At 41.2% G+C, this 17,572-nt stretch overlaps 3 protein-coding genes across 6 annotated transcripts in view; 1 reads left to right on the forward strand and 2 right to left on the reverse strand.

The window, feature by feature from the left end:
- Positions 1–594: 594 nt before the first annotated feature.
- Positions 595–11,858, reverse strand: atg13 (ATG13 autophagy related 13 homolog (S. cerevisiae)). Of its 3 annotated transcripts, none has more exons than XM_026158429.1 (18): positions 11,800–11,858; positions 9,801–9,881; positions 9,448–9,528; positions 9,223–9,342; positions 8,991–9,037; positions 7,852–7,992; positions 7,710–7,750; positions 5,239–5,335; positions 5,023–5,130; positions 4,615–4,708; positions 4,299–4,397; positions 3,863–3,946; positions 2,964–3,064; positions 2,684–2,825; positions 2,523–2,600; positions 2,291–2,398; positions 2,020–2,148; positions 595–1,905 (listed from the first exon to the last, which is right to left on the reverse strand). In XM_026158429.1, exons 2-18 carry the CDS (start codon positions 9,867–9,869, stop codon positions 1,828–1,830), a joined length of 1,617 nt encoding a protein of 538 aa, XP_026014214.1. In that variant the 5' UTR covers positions 9,870–9,881; positions 11,800–11,858; the 3' UTR covers positions 595–1,827. The 3 variants fall into 3 exon arrangements, with proteins under 3 accessions (XP_026014214.1, XP_026014212.1, XP_026014215.1); XM_026158427.1 differs by lacking the exon at positions 11,800–11,858 and adding an exon at positions 10,900–11,048; XM_026158430.1 differs by lacking the exons at positions 4,299–4,397; positions 11,800–11,858 and adding an exon at positions 10,900–11,047.
- harbi1 (harbinger transposase derived 1) lies at positions 11,268–14,846 on the forward strand. 2 transcript variants are annotated; one of them, XM_026158437.1, is made up of 7 exons: positions 11,268–11,328; positions 11,834–11,999; positions 12,084–12,286; positions 12,437–12,524; positions 12,642–12,849; positions 12,931–13,106; positions 13,548–14,846. In XM_026158437.1, exons 2-7 carry the CDS (start codon positions 11,835–11,837, stop codon positions 13,746–13,748), a joined length of 1,041 nt encoding a protein of 346 aa, XP_026014222.1. In that variant the 5' UTR covers positions 11,268–11,328; position 11,834; the 3' UTR covers positions 13,749–14,846. The 2 variants fall into 2 exon arrangements, with proteins under 2 accessions (XP_026014222.1, XP_026014223.1); XM_026158438.1 differs by lacking the exon at positions 11,268–11,328 and having other exon boundaries at positions 11,806–11,999.
- Positions 14,847–15,625: 779 nt separating this feature from the next.
- creb3l1 (cAMP responsive element binding protein 3-like 1) overlaps positions 15,626–17,572 on the reverse strand; it is a 38,250-nt gene continuing 36,303 nt past the window's right edge. The window contains exons 12-13 of the mRNA XM_026158434.1: positions 17,030–17,198; positions 15,626–16,941 (exon numbers count right to left, since the gene is read on the reverse strand). Of these exons, the coding sequence (XP_026014219.1) occupies positions 16,905–16,941; positions 17,030–17,198 (206 nt within the window). The 3' untranslated portion in view covers positions 15,626–16,904. The remainder of the gene's footprint in view (positions 16,942–17,029; positions 17,199–17,572) is intronic.

Consider the following 17,572-nt stretch of genomic DNA (forward strand, 5'->3'; position numbering starts at 1 on the left):
GCAAAGAGGCCCAGACCTCCCTCTCCCCAGCCACCTCCTCCAGCTTATCCGGGGGAATACCAAGGCGTTCCCAGGCCAGCCGAGAGATATCATCTCGCCAGCGTGTCCTGGGTCTGCCCCGGGGCCTCCTCCCGGTGGGACATGCCTGGAACATCTCACCCAGGAGGCGCCCAGGGGGCATCCTTGTCAGATGCCCGAACCACCTCAGCTGGCTCCTTTCGATGTGGAGCAGCAGCTGCTCTACTCTGAGCCCCTCCTGGATGGCAGAACTAAAAATCAATTTTAAAATTTTCTCCCCATCTTGTCTCAGAGGTTTTGAAAGCTTCTCTTGAGGTTGTACTTCTGGGAAATTCAGGATACTTTGTCACAACTCAAATTCTTGCAGTGTGTTTACAGGTGCTGTTACACTAAAATGGCAAGATAACTGCTACGCTTAAAAAGAAATTTTTTTTAAGTGTCTATTATATTACGCACTTATATTTATACATGTATATATTTTTAAAAAATATAAAGTTTTAAATTATGAATTATTGGGTAATTCTGGATCCTGGTAAAACATCCCAGCCACTGAAGACACGAGTCACAGGTTTGCCATGTAGTTTGTACAGAGCTTTATTGGGACATCTACACCAAAAGAAAAGTTTAAAGCTTTCAACCAAACTGAACAGTCATGGATGTTACCCTCTGAAGACAACTGGAAATGTTTCCCTCTTTTAATCAAAAAAAGATCAAAATAAACATAAGCATGTCGAAGAGCGCACGGTAAACACCAGGCTACTGGAAAGCTCAAACTAACATCCTGCAATAAAATCCAGTATCCACGCAGGTTATGTTGACTTCTTGATTAAACTGGGGCTGGTTAAACCTCATGGTCATTTTCAAGGCTGCGATTTAAGATGGTGGTAAATTTGATTGAACTGGGGGGGTCATTATTCCCCTTGATTCACAATTACCAACCTTCAAAATGATCGTTAAGTTTCAACAAAAACCGACGTGTTATCGCAGGGGTGGGATGTTGTATTAGTTTCAGCTAGGAGTACGTGGTTTAACTGGCAACTGAGTGTTGTTGCAAAGCAAACTGAAGCGTGGAAATGTTTTCTGTACAGCAGTTAATTCACTTTACATTCCACTGGGGACATTTGCAAATGCTGAAGTTGGCAGTTTAAATCCCCAGACCAGCTGGGAAAACCTGCTGAGGGACATTGAAGCGAGTGCCGCCTTCGCTGTAAAGCCGAGCACAGAAATCCTCTTACAAGGCCATGTGCAACTTTATTTGTCCAGACTGGCTTTAAAGAGAAAACTCATAATGTGAAACGTACTCATTCGACTTGTAGATCCGTCAGCTTCAGCTCAGATATGATCAGCAAGGTGATTTTAGTGTTCGGCGGTGAGCTACAGTTCTCAAGAATGCAGGTAGCCTGTCCTCGGATGTGGGTGGTTGTCTGAAGTGACTGAAAACGCCACGATCATCTGATTTGATTAAACACTGAAGATGAGAGCCGATTTACGCCACAGAGAAAATGAAGACCTTTGAGTTGGATCAACCCTACCGGACCACAAAGGGGTGTGTGTGTCAGTGTCACAGGAGATAACATAGTATTTACAGTGAAGATGTACAAGCTGTTAAGTGTGCTTGACAGGAAGGAGAGGGAAATTTCACATTGAAACACGGTGATTAAGTCAGAGTAATTTCCACAGGACAAACAACCAGAGGAGCCTCCAGTCTGCTTCTCCCTTTCATTCATTTTTCAGTGTCCATTTCTTTGTCTTTGTCTCCTCAGGAAGTCCTTCTCTACTTTCAGCCTTTGCCCCCCCCTCACTCCTCGCCTACTGAAGCATGTCCACGAAGGCGTCGAACTCGTCTATGTTTTTCTCATAGACGCGCAGCTTCTCCGGCAGCGAGTCCTGCGGAGGGAGAACGCAAACTCACGTGACTACTGAGATTCATTTCCGTGCTGTCAATTCTGTAGGCGCCAAAAGCTTCGCCGTCAACACAATTGCAAATACGAAGCTATTTACCAGGTCGTCGGCCATCGATTGGGAACTGATGTGAAGTGAGAGACTGGCCAGTTGTGGAGGATTCTGAAACTCTCTGTAGAAGGTGCCCAGATCCATCGGCAGCAAGTCGTCTTTAGAGAAGGCCGGACGCTAGGTAGACGGGAAGAGAAACCACTTCAGCTTCATAATAAAACACCTGGAATCTTGTTTTGCTTTAAATTGGACTTTTTTTTTTGTTTGAACCCAGCTGTGCACTGTTTTTTTTCCCCTAATAAAAAAAATAACTACATACAAAATCAACCATGACGAAGTCGTCCTGCTGCCCTGACCCCTCTGAGCCCTGAGAATGAAGGCTGCCCTGCAGGGGAGACGGGCAGGGAGGAGAATCTGGAGGGTGAACCTGAACACAAACGCACACGCACAGCAGAAAAGGCGTCAGCCTTAAAGTGAACCTCAACTGTACTTGTTGTGCAAGACAAGACATTTGGGAGCATTATTTTTGTCCACCATAACACTGAAGTTACCATAGGATCATTCTCCTCTGAGTCCAGGCCTCGAGGAGCAAACGCCGCAAATGGCAGGTCCAGACTGGCTGCTGTTATCTACATAGATACACACAGAGCAGGGTTCAGTGTGGTGGGTGAGAAACTAAAATCGGTGTAAAAAGCAGCTTAAGATGACGTACCTGTGTGCTGGGTTTATTAACAAAGGCTCCGACCTTCCTTGTGAACGCATTGAGCGACTCCACAGGGTCCGAGGGAGAAACGCTCCTCCGCCCTTCTTCTTTGCGTCTTTCTCCGCTCTGCGACAAGCCGTCATCATCGCCACTGAGAGGAGAGAGAGGGACAAGACAGGAAGTTTAAATTTCAAAATGATTTAACGGAACTACGGACCAACACTGGAGTTCAGGGAATAAAAATAGGTTACAGTTTTCACTGGTTAATGCAAAGCCAGCGGACAATCACCTGCTGCTCGGTGTGTTGGGGGCATGCTCTACTGTCAGATGAACATCTGCTCCATGAGGAGGCATCAACAGAGCCCCGCCTTCCTTCCCAGCATGCAAGACCTAGAGAAGAAGCAATGGCAGGGTTATGAGAGGACATAAACAAGAATCTTGATGGACATTGTTTAGTTATTTAAGAAGCTAATTAGGAAATAAGAATGTTAATCAGTAAATAGAAGAAATCATAACTGCAGTCCTTCATTAGGCTTTCTGGAAAACAGAATATCAAACTATGAGAATAAACCACCATAACATCATTATTTATAACAGTCAGAAGTCTTTGCTTCACTGATCGCATCGTCCTCATCATAAGTGGGACGTTTTATGCATTCCTGCAATCACCTCAGAAATGGAGTTCCACAGGGTTTGATTCTTAGTCCACTGCCGTTTCTTTCTAATCATGTTTATTTCTAGTCAGTGTTTCAGTGTCAGTTTTCTTTTTATGTCGAACTAATTTTATGAACTTATTAACACTTTAATCATAGTTTTAAAATGTTGCGGTGATAGCCTTGCAGCAAGAAGGTCCTCTTACTATGACCTACAAATATGAAGTTGGAAGATTCTTGTTCAACAGCTGGCTCAAAAATTTAAAATAAAACACAGCTTTTTGTTTAGTGTAAAAAGTATGCCTGACCTCTTCCATCACAAACTACTGAGCTGAGAGCTTTGATGTCTTTCCACGGCTGCCTCGGATCTTAAACCTTTATTTTCTGACACTTCTTCAGATCATTGTAGCCGCTGGTGATTCTTGTTTAATTGAGTTCTGTTGTTTCTGTCTTCCTATTGTGTTCTTGTGAAGAGAAAAATAAACTCTGGGCATAAAACATAATTAACTGCTGATGGTGTGAATGGTGTTATCACCTGGTTTGGATTGGAAGCAGGGTGACAAAACTCTGCAGCTCCTGTTAAAGCTGTCGGCTGGTAGGATAACCTGGAGGCGTACAGCTGAACAGGAAGAGACACAGGAGGAACGATTAAGCATGGAGGAGTTCAGGTTTATCATATACTGTGTGACTTTTAAGGGACATGCTGAGCTATCACAATGATAGATTTACTGAGGTGGTGCCATGTGATGTGGATGATCAAACATGTCTAGTGATCAGCAGCAAACTGAAGCTGTGCACTGAACAAAGTAGTGGAAATTTAAACAGAAGATGGAAAGAACAGGATTAGATGAACACACGCCCAAAAGCAAATGTTAAGTCTGAGAAAACAGATCTGTTCAGTGCAGAATCAGGATGTGTCTCACAAAAACACAAAGAGTCACACTCCCTCCCAATGGTCAGTATAGACTCACAGTGTGAGTGACAAGTCCAGGAGCCAATGGGAGCTGCAGACTATCCAGCGGGAGGGGCTTGGGCAGTTTAGAGGGAGACGGGCTCAGCGTACACACACACTGAGCCAAAGCAGGCGCGCGTGTGCACACACACACACACACACACACACACACACACACACAGATAGAACGCACAACAAGACAACAGGAAAAGAGAAAAAAAAAGACAAGGAGAGAAAAAGAGAAAGCGAAATGAAAAACAGGAGTGAAAATGGAGAGAAGAATCCACAGGTTAAAGAAAGAGATGACGACGAGGGGCGAGGGAGCGTACGCTAACCTGAGAGGGAGGGGAGGTGGAGAAGGAGGTGGCGCAGACCTCCTGTGAGTCCTGAACGCCTGCAAACTGCCCTCCGTCCTCTTCATCGGGAGCCCTGCACACACAGAGATATTTGTAGTTGAAGTTCTGAGCTGATGGCAGACATGTATACATTTGTTTCTTTTACTGAAAGATAACAGAAAGCCTGAGGTCAAATGACACAGAGTGATATTAGATTAAGACACTGTATGTTTTCCTTCTGATACACCGATTCGACTCTCATGGAGATAAAGGACAGGGAGATAAAGTGTGACCTCAGAATGATGGATTGCATCACCTTGAATCTGACTACTCAACTTCTGCACTTGGAGGTCATTTAAACTTCTCTGCAGTTGTGGGAGACAAAACCAGACTGAGTGGCGAAGCTACCTGTAGTTGCAGGGATGGCCCATGTTTGCCGGACGCTGGCTGCTGCAGGGAGGATCCACAAAGTGATCCACGATGATCCCCATGATGGGAGCCGACCTTTCGAATTGCCTGAAGAGGAGGACAGTTAAACTGCTCATAAGATGCGTTTCCCATTGGAATAAATATACAAGAACCTTCTCTGAAGAACAGCTGTTGTGGCTTTGATTTGTTGGTTACCTGTTAGACATGAATGCCAGATTGGTGCGGTAGGCGCACGAAAGCGTGATTGTACCGATAGGGGTGCCAACAACTCCAACGCGCACCGTTTGGAAACCTTAAAAACAAGCACAACATAAGCAAATGTAAACCAGCCCTATAGTGTGAAAGTACTTAATGCAATACAGTAGTGATGAAAGCTTACTTTTGAAAAAATGTTTACAGTACAAGCAAATCAAACTGCTGTGTCAAACTGGAGCAGAAAACATGGAGAGATGTGTGTTGTTCAGTGTTTCTGTATTGATTTAACAAATGTCAGTCATGGAGCCGAGTTGGTCCTGATTTAGACTTCTGTGGTACACCATTGCAGAGCCCACATCGCAACCTATGTGACTGGCTGATGTCGTTGCAGACTTTTATGCTTGTGCGGGTGCATTACGTGTTAATTACCACGAGTCCTTATGTTGACGCTGTGACTATTGTTCCTTATGTATCTCTGGAAGTGCACGTCAGTTTTCATCATAGATTTCCCAGTGAAGCATAAATTGGTGATGCTTCAGTTGGAAAACACTGCGACATATGGCACAACCACAAACACCTCTGAACAACAGAAAGTACAACATAACCTGGCGCACACTTCCCTAGAAATTTAACTACATGTCAGGTTGTCGGTCATCTAGGTCATAGTAATCTAAGGAGCTTGGAAAGAAAAGCGACTGGACTTGAAGTTTCTTGAAGACGTTTCCACCTCTCATCCGAGAAGCTTCTTCAGTTCTAAGAGCAAACGGTGGCGAGTCCCAGGTAGAGCTGGGCGATAGAACGATAACGATATGTATCGCGATATAACTTTTACTCGATAGAGAAATTAAGCTATCGCGATAGACCTCGCCGCTCTCGTCCTCTTTTAAAAAAAAGAAAGAAAAAAAAAGAAAAAGGTCAGCCAATCCAAATTAAGTAGCGCAGAGCCGAACCAATCACAGCCGCAGCGTCACGTCGCGTGACTTGTTACGTACAGCACAAGTGCCAAGCCGCACGTGTGTTTGTTTGGGAAGCAGCCAGCTGGTAATGGAGGAAATGAGTGTGCCGACTAGAAAAATCAACCGAGCGTGACCGAAGAGAAAACAGATGATGGTTCCAACGCCGGAGAGATTGTCGAACGGAAGAGCCATAGAAGTTCCGTAGTGTGAAGGTATTTCGGCTATTTCAAGTCTGACAAAAAACAGAGTAGCGTGCACTGTAAATTGTGCCGAAAGCAAGTCTGGAAATACAATAAACTGGTGCATGCGTCACACTGTGCGCCACGTTATTGTTTCGGTGAAATGAATTTCTACAATACTGTTAATTCTACTCTCTGCAGTGTTTAAATGCTTACATATACACACAGTTACTGTCCCTCCACACATACGACTCGGTTCTGCTTCTATGCCCCAGCTTTGTTTACTTTTTCCCACCGAGGCTTCTAGACTTCTGATTGGCCAACATTTCTGCACGGTTAGGAATCTAGCTCCACCTGCTGCTTTGGCATGTTCATAGCAGCGTTTTCCTTCATTTCTGCCTTTATGTGTGGACGGGATTATTTTTTAAAACGAAAACGGAAAATCTCCGTTTTCAAAAATACCCGTGTACGTGTGGACGTAGCCTCAGTCTCTGACTGGAAGCGCTAATTCGTCATTCGGTTTTTGTCAGACTAAAGTAACTGTTAAAACTGTTTGAAAAGATAAGCTATAAAACAAGGAGAGATTGAGAATTTCCTTTTAGTTCTCAGTTTATTTGATATTGACAAAAGTTAGTCAGTTTTGTCTGTTCTTCTGTAAAACAAACTAAGATTTATTTTTAGAATTAATATTTTGTTTCTAAGTGGAATTGACAATTTAGTCTGTTTCGTTTGTTCTATTTTGAAACTTAAACGCTTTAGCGGCTGCCTTTTGTGTAGTTTGCAATATTTGCCTTTATTTATCTGAAAAAGTCTCATGTTCCTTAAGTACATCTACCCTGTTGAACTTATTATGGGAAATAAATATTTAAATAAAAACAAGCTGCTGATTATTTCACATTTTACTTGTGAGCAACGGCACATTTAAATCTTACAAATATAGTTATTTGGCTTATATCGTGATAGATATCGTTATCGCCTGAAATGAAAAAAACATATCGTGATATGAAAAAATCTCATATCGCCCAGCTCTAGTCCCAGGTATTGAAGCCCTAATGTTGTTGTCCCTTAAAAGGATCGCTGACCCACTATTGATCATGTGCCTCATCACATGAGTCTGAAAAAAGGGTCATTACATATCAGGTTGCAGTCTACAACTACTGTGAATGGCCTGTTTAGCACCATCAACTCCTCCGGGGCATTTACAGCTACTTTGTCAATGCAGTTTTGAATTTATCAGAGAAAGAACAGCAATCATTGTCTCAATATAAGGAATATTTAACAGTTGTAGGCTCTACAAAGCTTTTTCACAGAAGCTTAAATCAGGTCTTAAACTTACCTTCTCCTAATCCACTCAGCTGGACCTCCCCGAAGTAGATCCTAGACAGAAGAAGCAACACGCAGTTTAGAAGAATGGACTGAAAACAGCACAAAGATAAAAAGGAGTGAGATGATGCATTCTGGAAGTGAGGACAAATCACCTGTAGAGTATGACATAGTCGTGTCCCTGCTTTCTGGACAGTTTATAAGCAGGCGTGACTCTGGTGATGGCCAGCAGAGACTTCAAGAGGACAGACAGACGGTTATAGACTGCATATGACACCTTGATTTCCTTATCGCACCTGCAGCAGACAGAAAACACGGTGATGTGTTACAATACAGCAGCTTAAGGGGATTTTAAAAATATCTCTGCAAGGCAGCTCGTTTTCGTGTTTCCAGGTCTGCTTCTCGCCGACTACCTTTCTTTGATACCCCTTCTCTAAATTTATCTTGTATGAATAAAGCAGTGTGGTGCTTGGGGAATGGAGACCATTACTGATCATTTTGACTGTACTTTCAAAAGCACAGGTGCACAGAGTAATACCAAAATTAAAACAGTGTTTTGTACAGTGCTGGTGGACCTGACAGGGTGCCGACAGGCTCACTTTACCACCTACAGAAACAAAATAGTTCAGACACAGTTTTCAAACGGAAACACTTCAGCAGTTAGGTCAAATTATCATTCGACTCTTCTAGTTTTAAAAGAAGTCTGATTTTAAAGAGGTTTAAGAGAAGCTAATGCCACTCGTCACTGACCCACTTTACTGATGTGTTTATGGGCTCAATCACTGACTTCACATCTCACTGAATACAGCAAGACACTCGTTTATTTTAAATTACGGTTCTCATTAGAGAAAAAAAACAGCCATAGACCAGAGTACACTTACAGAGAACTCCCTTCTGATTTACAAGTTCCTACAATGAAATAAGCTTCAAGACACCAAGAAGGTGAGGGTCAAAATTCTCAGCTTGAGGCTTGAGGATAGGACCTCATTGTCCATTAAAGTGGGTGATGTCCAATTGTTTATATACAAATTATTTTACTCAAACTGCTGGTTATTACTGCATTTCTGAGCTTCTTCATGACTTGGATGCTCACAAAGCTCTACGTTTAGTACGGGTGTCTGACAGCTAAGTTTTGGCAGAGAAAATCAGTAACAGTACTGATTCAGATACTATAGTTAAAAGATTTGTGGTCCTGCTGGCTGATACTGTGCAAACATGGAGAAGCAAAATCAGCAACCCTGAACCACATGGCCTACAGAAGACTTTTACTAAAGCAAAAACAAAATTCACTCACTTTTCATTCATCTCCAGGCACCAAGTCTCTAACTCCATCGAGTCCCCCTGAAGGAAGACAAAGCAAAGAAAAACTAACGAACACAGTTACATTAAAGAGGCTGCATATTTAGTTAATGATGTGGTCTGGCTGGTGTTGCAAATGTGTAAAACAATGATAAATCCCAAAGCCCAGTTTTTACAAAACAAGAAAACAGGATGCAGGTTTTTTGTTTGTTTTTTTTTTTTTTTACCTCTGATGTCTTCAGAGAGATCTCAACACACATGGAGCGCCCGATGCCTGGAAGCTGGCCAGCCAGTGCCTTTTTGGCTTCATGGGTAACCTCTGGGATGTCTTTGATGGCCAAATTAAACTAGAAGGAATATTAACCTGAATATCCATAATCCATGCCATGAAAAGATCCACAGTTAACTTGAAAGCCAAACAATCATGACAGAGAATGACTACGTTGTTTTACCCAGTCAGATCCAGTAGGCGATGATGACGAGCGAGTGCAGATCTTCTCTCCCAGCCTGGCTTGGACTATCACCTGGACAGTCTACAGATACAGAAACAGGCTGCTCAAACAATGAGCTGGTTTTACAGAAACAATCCATAGAAAATTGCTGACAAGCCTGTCCAAAATATAACAGGCACTTTTATGAAAGAGACATATGTTGGAAAAGATTGTTTTAATTCCAGTGCTTTGAGCCACACTAAAAAAAACCTGGCTTTCCATTGTTTATTTATTTATTCACTTCTGAAGCCTCAAATGTCCATTTAGAAACCTGCAATTACAGATGTATAGAAAAAGTTATGTTAGTGTCTCACCTTAAGTGCAAAGAACTTAATAAACTTGTCTAAGTCCTTTTGATCCTGGGGCTTCAGGTCACTCTCCATATTGTTACAACCCTGCAAGATAGATGATCAATGGAAACTTATTGAGGAAACAAGGGAAATTATTGTGTTATAACACAATAAAAATAATACAGCCCACAACAAATAAGGAGGATAGTTACAGTAAAAGTGTAAAAGCACAGTGAGGGCCCTAAACTGTGGGAGTGCAAAACCTTTACATGTAAAACAATGATAAACACAAAGAAAGTAAAAGATAAGACTGAAATTGCACAAGTAGTGCAAATTACATTAACAAATAAAATAATTAATAAGTAATATGTGCACTATAAATCTAAGAAACAGCTGCAAGAGGGTAAAATACAAAAATACACCTTCTTACAGCTTTTTAAAACAGATTTATGGTGTATACATTCAACCAAACAAGAGTGAGAAACAAAACGTAAACTATTCATGTACATACATGTGCATGCGCAATTACATGTGTTTAAGTAAAAGTGACTGAAAAACCTAAATACTGGGGAAAAGCTGAATTCAACCCCCATTATCTCCCCATTGTCCACGTGTTGGGGGGTTTTCACTTTCCCATTTCAGGACTACAGTTCCTAAGAAAATATTTCAATTACTTTAACAAAATAAGCATTTTTCACCACACTGGCAACAGTTTAGCGTTTTAACTGAAAAACGTGGACAATATAGTAATAAATAAAAGGAAAACTTTATCACCGTGGTCTTAGCCCTCCAAACAACAGTGGACTACAAAAAAATAATAATAAAAGCAGGCTAGCAGGTTAGGCCTCCACGTTGAAATTGTCCAAATTATAGTTAGAGGTCATGTTAGAAAACAAAAAAAGCCTGACAGCCTTATTACTCTTTACACAACAACCGATGGTAAATTCAAATTCTACAGTACCGTCTTTTTTTGGACAACTACGAAAGGTTTAAGGTTCGCAAAGCCGAATCTGTGAAGCATGAGGATACTGACCCACGGAGCAGCTGCCGTTAGCCTGCAGCTAACACTAGCTGCCCAGCTCAATAACGTACTTTAACTTGATCGCGAAACAACAGTACTTACATTAGCTGTGACCTTAACAACGGAGCTTCAATAAAATGCAAGCCAGTTTAATGCAAGCGAGACCCAGAGCTGTGTCACACAGACATTTTATACGCCCATTTGAGATGTACACAACGTCAGCAGCTGCTGTGCCACTTTTCTGTTTATCTTCTCCATGTCGACGTGTTTGTGTAGCGGCGTGTTCACCGCGGCGTTTTCGTTAAAATACAAAACTGCTACATTTAGAGTAAAAAAAACAAGTTTTTGACAAAATAATCAGGAAGTATTTTTACGCGATTTGAAAAAAAATTATAACCACACTGAACTTATATCTAAAACATAAACGCCAGTCTGTGTGGCGAATCTGCGAATTCAGAGCCGCAGGTTAACGTTAGCTATTTCAATGACTTGTTTTTTGGGTCCATAAATGCTTTATTTTTTTATCTGAAGGTAAGAGTATTGTCCTTAATCGTGCAAAAATTATTTATCAGTGCTTTCAATTCGATTTGCAAGTGTCCCACTACTACATGACAGCAAAGTCGTCATCTCAAGTGAGCAAAGAAAAAAAAAAAAAAATAATAAACGCAAGCTAGGGTAGCACGTTAGCACGCTGGCTTGACTTGGCTCACATGTACTGGAGCTATCCCTAAAGCTAATGATGGCTTGCTGATAATAACGTTTAAAACATCAGGACATTCCCGCCTAGTATTAAACTCTCGGTATTTAATGGGTTCTTGTATACAAAGAACGTGAACGTGGTTTTCCTTATTAGCGAAAATATAATATCAGCAAAATAGCACATTAATAATTGTAGCAATGTTTAGTGGAATAATATATGCTGCAGATTAATCTGTATGTAAAATTCCTCCCAGGTTTGAGGAAATAAGGCTATAGCAAGTATTTAAATTGAGTTGCACTTATTAGCAATTAAAAGGAAACGTTTTCTTATCCTCAGCATGGCCATCCCTATAGCCATCTTGGACTGTGATCTACTCCTGCATGGTCGAGGCCACAAGACCCTTGACCGCTTTGACCTGGACTCAGTCTCAGACAGTTTCCTCATCACGCAATTTGGCTTCCCCAGAGACTTTATCTTGTATCTGGTGGAATTACTCAGAGAGGTTTGTGGGCCTTCATGTCATGTTAAGAGATCAATTTAACTTTGTCTTTATGAAATATGCAAACACTACTCTGTTGTGTTCCAGGGTCTATGCAGGCGAACCCAGCGCTCCAGAGCCATCAGTCCTGAGGTCCAGGTGCTGGCCGCACTGGGTTTCTACACATCAGGTTCATTCCAGACATCTATGGGGGATACGATTGGTATAAGCCAGGCGTCAATGTCGAGATGTGTGTCCAATGTGACGAGAGCCCTGGTGGAGAAAGCACCTCAGTTCATCACGTTCAACAGGTACGATGATGTTATGCCACTTGATGTCAGGCAGGAATGACAAAAAAATTTGAAACCGTAACTTTGTGTTCCCAGAAACTTGTTTTTACTTCAAAAGAAGTAAAAGAAAATCTCACTTGAATAATAATAATAATGATGTTTTCCAAACAGAGATTTATCCACCGTAGAGCAGTCCTTCCGGGAGTTTCAGAGGGTCGCAGGATTTCCTGGAGTCCTGGGGGTGCTGGACTGTGTTCAGGTTCATTATATGACATTGTGTAATTAGTGTGTGTGTTTATGTGCATGCACGCTCATGCACTCATTTGTTTTTACAGGGGTAACCTAATCATCTCTCTTACTTTAATTTAATTTCCAGGTGGCCATCAAAGCACCAAACAGCGAAGACTCCTCATATGTGAATAAGAAGGGCTTTCACTCTGTGGCCTGTCAGCTGGTTTGTGATCCCCGGGGACTGTTACTTAGCGCAGAAACGCACTGGGCAGGTGGACTCCAAGACACTGTTGTTCTAGAAAGATCTGCTCTTTACAAACAGCTGCAGGACACAGAGCAGGGCTGGCTGCTGGGTGAGCTCTGGACTTTTTATTCCTTATTAGAAGTTAGCTTGTGGCGTTGGAGTCAGAGGTTATAAGTTTTCCGATTTTCAGGTGACAGCCGTTACCCTTTGAGGAAATGGCTGATGACGCCAGTTGACTGCCCAGAATCCCCTGCAGAGTTTCGATACAATCTGGCCCACGCGGCTACACGTGAGATCGTGGATCGAACCTTCAGAGCCATCCAAACCAGATTCAGATGTTTAGATGGCACCAAAGGATACTTACAGGTATGGCAAATGTGTCACAGCCAATAATCAGGCCCAAACATTTTAGTAGAAATAAACCATGAGACATTTTTAACCTCCAAACAGTGTATTTATTTGTTCACGTTCTGCCCAGCAGAGTGCCCTCTGGTGGACAAACTAAAAAGCTGAAGGATGTTTCTCCAGTGTCCTCTTTATTTTTTTTATTTATCAGATGTCATAAAAGCCAATACTGATAGATCGGCAAATAGGTGATATCTGCTGATAACATCTGACAATCTGCTGAGTTCACGGTATTAGAATGATACACCATCAGTACCAGAGTCAAACAGGCCACGGTCATAACCGAAAATGAGACCTTTACCTTATTTGTGAATGAAATATAGCAATGCATCTGGCGTAGTATTGCCAGTAATGAGTTGGTTTTTGCATCTGTAGCCGCTACCCCTCCTCTCCTGTTTACAGTACTCTCCAGAGAGGAGTTCATCCATCCTGCTGGCCTGCTGCGTTCTCCACAACGCCTCCTTGCAGTCTGGATTAGACGCCTGGACTCTGGAAAGAACAGAGCCTCTCGAGCAGCCAAAGAGCCTCAACCAGAGACCCGAGGACCGTGACAGCCAGGCAGAGGATCTTCGAAGGCAGCTCATATTCAAACACTTCAGCTGAAGCTGTGGGGGTTAAAGGGGACGAAGATTGGGACCAGTGCAAAGCTCAATATCACAAGAAACACATTTAAAGCAAGAACATTCACCGACACGCTGTTGCTGATGCAGTTTTTTAATATTTTGCTGGATTCTACTCTACTGACTATACTAAGATAACATAGATATATTTATGTATGGAGAAACATGCAAGACGCTATACAACAAACCAAGGCGACATATCCATACACATTTCAAATAAGTGAACTCCCTGGAAATGCTTGATTATTCCCTCAGAACATTCAAATAGATTCCAAATCTTCATGGAGTGGTTGGAATAATCAAGCACCTCCTGGTGTTTGACAACTATTCAAACTGTGCAGCTGCTTCGTCATCCAGGTTTCTTTACAAGTTGGAAAAAAAAAATCACCCACCCCATTATTTATTTTTTTAAATCCCACCCCTCTAATTTTCTTTTCCCCATTAGATTCCACAGGTTAAGATCTTGGACTATGTCACAATACAAAAACAAGACCCTTATTTACAACAACTGCACATTAAGTTGTCTTTTTTTTTTTTTATGTACATCGGTGCATTAAGACTCACGGGTGAAAATGACAGGCTGCAGTCACATGATTTTCTTCTTTTTTTTCTTTTTTTTGGAGCATGTGCGGCATGACGGAACAGTCACAACGTGAAACAGATACAGACGACGTGAGTAAGAAAAGCAGAAAATCTGTGGTAGCTAAATTTTTGGCGCTTAAAATTGATTTTGAAGTGGCAGAACGTTCTTAAAGGATTTAAATAATGAATAAGGCTTTTATTTTGAAGGAATACCGGTCATTAAGGGTGTTTTTTTCCCACTGTTTCTTGAACCTTGTCAAAAAGTGTTTGTTTTTTTTTGGTCAGTTTTCAATCAAGTTATGTAATTAACAAAACTAGTGGTGTTTTACTGCCTGGAATGTATTAGTCATTTAAATGGCTTCATCAATATATACAAACTTTCTACAAACAGGAATAAATACAACATACACTGCTGTCGCATGACCACATTTTTATATCAGGATTGCTATACTTTTTGTGTAGTTTATTCAAAGTTTACTTTTTACATTTAATTACCAAAAAATATATATATAGAAATTAAACTTTTTTCCCAAATATTTTGTTTTCTTATATTCTGGAGATTATTTTTGGTCAAATTACTGCGAGGAACCCTCAGAGATTTTCATGCGACAGCAGTGGAACATAAACACTGTATTACAGTTAAAAGACAGAAACAGATCATGTCAAAGCTTTACACCTGATGAATCAGCATGTAAAACGTTACATCATCCTAAATGCCAAAACACAACGTAGCACTATTTCCTTGTTTCCTTTTTTTTGTGCATAAAATAAATATGCTCTTTTTTTGATGCTCAGAATATATTATAAGTTGTATTTTTATGCTTTTTTTTAAACGTTATTTTTAAAAAAAAATGGAGACAATAAGATAAAGTAACTTTTTTTTGATGCATAAATTAAATATGCTCTTTTTTTAATGCTGCAAATATATTACATATACATTTTATAATTTCATAAAAATACTTTTGTCATGTTTCCCCAACCTCTTTATGATCCCTCGGTATGAAAATATGATCTCTCTCCCAAAAGAAACAGAGCAGAATTTTGGTCAGAGCTGGAAAAAATTATTCAATTATTCAAATGTCAGATGCAGATGTAAAAAAGCTGAAGCGTAATGGAAATAATTTTTTTCTTAAAGCCAGATAAAAGATCCACACCCTGTGTTGATTGCGCTAAGCGAAACTTTTTTTGGATCTGTAAGAGAGATCTTTGTCAAACAAGTTGCGACTGTTGTGATCTCAAATGTGTAAAGGAATGTGAAATAAAAAGGTTTCACCCAGATTTAAAAAAAGATGATTCATCCATTTTCTGCAACAGAATAAACAAATCGTTTAGTTCGAGGAACATTTTCAGGCCTGTGTTTCCATGTGGGACTTTAGGTGTAAGGCCAAGTTGGTCATATTCAACTGAGCGAAGTGGAAGGCACTTTCAGAATGGCACGGCTTCCAAAAGCATATGTTGATGCCTAGTTGGTGTTGGTGCTTACACATGCTGTTATCTATTTCACACTTGGCTTAAAAGTGTTTCCTGTTACAAATGTTCCTATTAGGTCAACTGCTCTGCTCCACTCTGTGTGTACAGGAAGGGCTTTCACGTATACGGGGAAACAGAGAGCAGAGGAGAGATGACCTAAAAACACAACAGAGGCTCATACTGCGGAAAAAATACACATTGATGACATATTAAGCAGATGCAGCCCTTCGTGCTTTGTTCACCAACCTAATGTGGCACATCAGGAGCATCTTGGAATAAAAGTACAAGAACTACATGATAAAAACTAGAATCCCACAGTGGACGTCACGTTTTCACTGTTTTTAAATGCACACTGCCTTTTTTTTTACATTTCTTTCAGCCACATTCCCATAATTCTTTCTGTTTGCTCTTGCAAAAAGACCGCGTTGCTTTGCTCTGAACAGGAACGCTACACTTCATTTGTTTTGGGGAGGAATTAAATATATTTCTGGAAACGGGAAACAACTGTTTTAGATGGTCATCTTTAGGGCTGTCTAACAAAGTAACACAAAAGGTCTTTACGCGTGATCACAGCATAAGTGACTCATATATGCCTTTCATTTTGGCAGCTGTGGCTATTTTGTGCTCATGGCCTGTTTAAGCCAATCAAATCTATAAGCTCTGACTGCAGGTTCTTTAAAGTTTAGTAAGGCGACTGTGTTTTTAATGTTTTGTGAGTTATAAACTATTTTTTAATAACTACATATAAAAAAAGATTCGTTGAGTATTTAAAATGATGCAAGATTCTTTTTTGTGCATAACAATAGAGATTCCAGCACGAAGGTCTGTTTAAAATCGAGAATGTTCAAGTACAACAGAGTCTGTCAAAGCAGAGAAGTGACGCTGTAGATAAAGGCATGGTAACAGAGGTGCAGGATGGGAGCCGTAATCTAAGCTCACTAGAGGAGATGATGATAATGGATTTTCTAACAAACTAACAGAAAACGTTTTTTGGTCCAGCTGGATGTTGATTTCAGCAACCTGGAGCATTGGGGTCCTTTGGAGGGATTCAGGGCTGAGAAGTTAGATGAGGAGAGGCTGAGCTGTGTCAGAAAAACTCAGAGTCTCCATCTGGTTTTGTTTCTCTGAGGAGAGGAGAAAGGCAGAGACGGCTGGTTAATGTTTGACAAGTGGCGTGTAAATATTGCAGCATACAGTGGAGTTTGTTTGTACCTCTGCTCTATCTTGGACCCGCTTGTCTGGTTGCTGTGGCCGTCAGCTGTGTATCGGCTGATCTGGTTGTGGGAGTGGCCTTCTGACTGTAGCCTCTCTCCTTCTGATGTCGCTAAACTCTCCTCCAGTGGAGCCTCTTCGTTGTAGAAGAGCAGGCTGCGGGAGCGGACTACGACACAGAAACATGCACCGTTCACTGGACATCCCTTGTGAGCCATCGTTGCTTTTAATTATGTGAAACCAAAAGCTTTTTGTACATATTTCAAAATATCTCCCATTTCGAACAACATCCCAGTTACATTTTTTAGTTCTTTCTCATAGTAAGGGTCAGGGCCTGACTATAAGACCCTGACCCATCAGAAACGATCATATATAAACTTTCCAACAACTGTGAAACAAAGGAAATTCTATGCTGAGTTTAAAGTCAACTGGATGAGCTTTTCTCATATTTTTTGCTAAAAGCTGATTCCTATTGGTTGACTGCTCGGTTCTGTGTTTGGTGGGAGGGGCTTACACACGTGTGGTGAAACAGGGAGCAGAGGA

The sequence above is a fragment of the Astatotilapia calliptera genome, chromosome 23, assembly GCF_900246225.1.
Source record: "Astatotilapia calliptera chromosome 23, fAstCal1.2, whole genome shotgun sequence".
Classification (NCBI taxonomy): Eukaryota; Metazoa; Chordata; class Actinopteri; order Cichliformes; family Cichlidae; genus Astatotilapia; species Astatotilapia calliptera.

Bases quoted from the DNA above. Each gene is read 5' to 3' on its own strand.
- atg13 (XM_026158429.1), bottom strand. From the start codon at position 9,869: ATGGAGAGTGACCTGAAGCCCCAGGATCAAAAGGACTTAGACAAGTTT. The intron at 7,993-8,990 runs GTGAGTGAATTT...TGTCTGCTGCAG, and splicing joins TGCCTGGAGATGAATGAAAA to GTGCGATAAGGAAATCAAGG. The intron at 5,336-7,709 runs GTAAGTTTAAGA...CTTGTTTTTAAG, and splicing joins GCTGAGTGGATTAGGAGAAG to GTTTCCAAACGGTGCGCGTT.
- harbi1 (XM_026158437.1), top strand. From the start codon at position 11,835: ATGGCCATCCCTATAGCCATCTTGGACTGTGATCTACTCCTGCATGGT. The intron at 12,000-12,083 runs GTTTGTGGGCCT...GTTGTGTTCCAG, and splicing joins TGGTGGAATTACTCAGAGAG to GGTCTATGCAGGCGAACCCA. The intron at 12,287-12,436 runs GTACGATGATGT...TTTTCCAAACAG, and splicing joins CAGTTCATCACGTTCAACAG to AGATTTATCCACCGTAGAGC.